Below are 1,767 nucleotides of genomic sequence, written 5' to 3' on the forward strand. Positions count from 1 at the left end.
CTTGAACACAGCACATGCAAAACCCCAAGACTGCTCAGGTTAGCCAGAGCGTCCAACTTGCGAGCTAGTTACTCATCCCAGTCAGGTACGTACAAATTCACATTTACATCCTTAGGGGCAGTGACACGTGTCCCTTGAAGGAGGGAGAATGGAACATTTCAGGGGATTCCTACTGAGTTTTCCTCTGGGGCAGTGGTTCTCAGCCTGTGGGTGGAGACCCCTTTGTGTGTTGACAAACCCTTTCACAGGGATCACATATCAGATATCCTGCATATAATATTTAACATAACAGTAGCAAAATTATAGCTATGAGGTAGTGGCAAAATGGTTGGGGGTCACCACAACAAGAGGAACTGTATTAAAGGGTCACAGCATTAGAAAGATTGCATTAGAGGCCACTCTGGAGGGCACTGCTTGACTAAGGCCATTCCTACCAGGGTCTCTGAAGCTTCAAGGGACTTTGAGTTGTCAGAGACACAGACAACAGTTACACAGATATTTATTTATTTATTTATTTATTTATTTATTTATTTATTTATTTATGAGACATGGTCTCACTGTGTTGATCTGGCTGTCCTGGAACTTGCTCTGTAGACCAGGCTGGCCTCAAACTCAGAGATCCGCCTGTCTCTGCCTCCCAAGTGCTGAGGTTAAAGGCGTGCGGCACCACCTTGTTTGCTTGTCATTCTTATTTCAGCTTTAGTATTAGTTAAGGTCATGGATTGTATGAAAAATATATCATTTAATTCTCAAATCATTGTTTTTCTTTTTTCCTAAAATGCACCGTAAAAAGAATCAAAAACATACATTTTGTGGTACACAGAGGACAACGTTCTGAAATGAAGACAGAGTCATTACCCTTGTATAAAAACCACCTTATCCCAGAGAAAGGAGGCAGTGAGAGCAAGTGTTCAGGAGACCGGCAAAACGTCCTGGGAGAACTGCTCCCGCTCTGGAGAGTGCTGTCGGTGCTATGTGGCCAGGTGACCAGTACTGTCTGTCTCATACAACTGTCCCCTGGGTGAAGGTAGGCTCACTCAGCTTAACAGAAGCAACAATGCAGAAATAACTAGATGACACACAGTCCAGCAATGCAGGAGGTGCCCAAAGGCTGTGGAGTGATCCATCTATTCCCAGATTCCCAGCCAGCATGAGGCGAGGCTTCCTGTAAGACTTTCTCTCACAGATGTGTTGGAAAATGTTTCACTTTTCTGGAGTTTATCTTTTCTTCTCACCAAAGGGATGAGTGAAATTCACTCGGATTAGGCTGCTGGACAGTGTTCCACTCTTCCATCCACAATTTGAGTTTATCTTAGGAATTCAAACATAGGTCAGAAGAAGTCACTTTCTGGGAGGACAGTGACCAGCCACTTAGCAGAGACAGCTTAGGCCTCGCTTTACAGCACTGTGAAAAATACTTTAATAAATACAGTTGTCCCCTGATTTACCCATCCCACCCCCGCCCCTGGCATGGCCAAGATAGTCCACAATACACTTGGGTATCATTCTGTAGTCATGGACCCCAAGTTTCCAGAGCACTGGCTGGGCAGGGACCGTGGAGTCAGTCTTGGGTGGCTGCTGTTGACGTACCAGCAAGTCCTTCCAGGTAATGGGGCCCCACAGTCACCACGAGCAAAGGTGGCTTTTTTCAGCTGCCCTGTGACAACTGGGTTTCACATTTCCTGAAACTAGATCTGTGGAAAGAGTCCCTGAAATTCAGGAGAGAGAGAGAGAGAGAGAGAGAGAGAGAGAGAGAGAGAGAGAGAG

At 45.7% G+C, this 1,767-nt stretch overlaps 1 protein-coding gene across 4 annotated transcripts in view; it reads right to left on the reverse strand.

Moving 5' to 3' along the window:
- Positions 1-722: 722 nt before the first annotated feature.
- Dock8 (dedicator of cytokinesis 8) overlaps positions 723-1,767 on the reverse strand; it is a 199,835-nt gene continuing 198,790 nt past the window's right edge. For 3 of the 4 annotated variants that reach the window (XM_028764022.1, XM_028764023.1, XM_028764024.1), the window contains one exon: positions 723-1,709. In XM_028764022.1, the coding sequence (XP_028619855.1) occupies positions 1,649-1,709 (61 nt within the window). In that variant the 3' untranslated portion in view covers positions 723-1,648. The remainder of the gene's footprint in view (positions 1,710-1,767) is intronic. The other variant, XR_003710947.1, reaches the window with a different exon arrangement.

Source organism: Grammomys surdaster, unplaced genomic scaffold (assembly GCF_004785775.1).
Source record: "Grammomys surdaster isolate TR1022 unplaced genomic scaffold, NIH_TR_1.0 141, whole genome shotgun sequence".
Lineage (NCBI taxonomy): Eukaryota > Metazoa > Chordata > Mammalia > Rodentia > Muridae > Grammomys > Grammomys surdaster.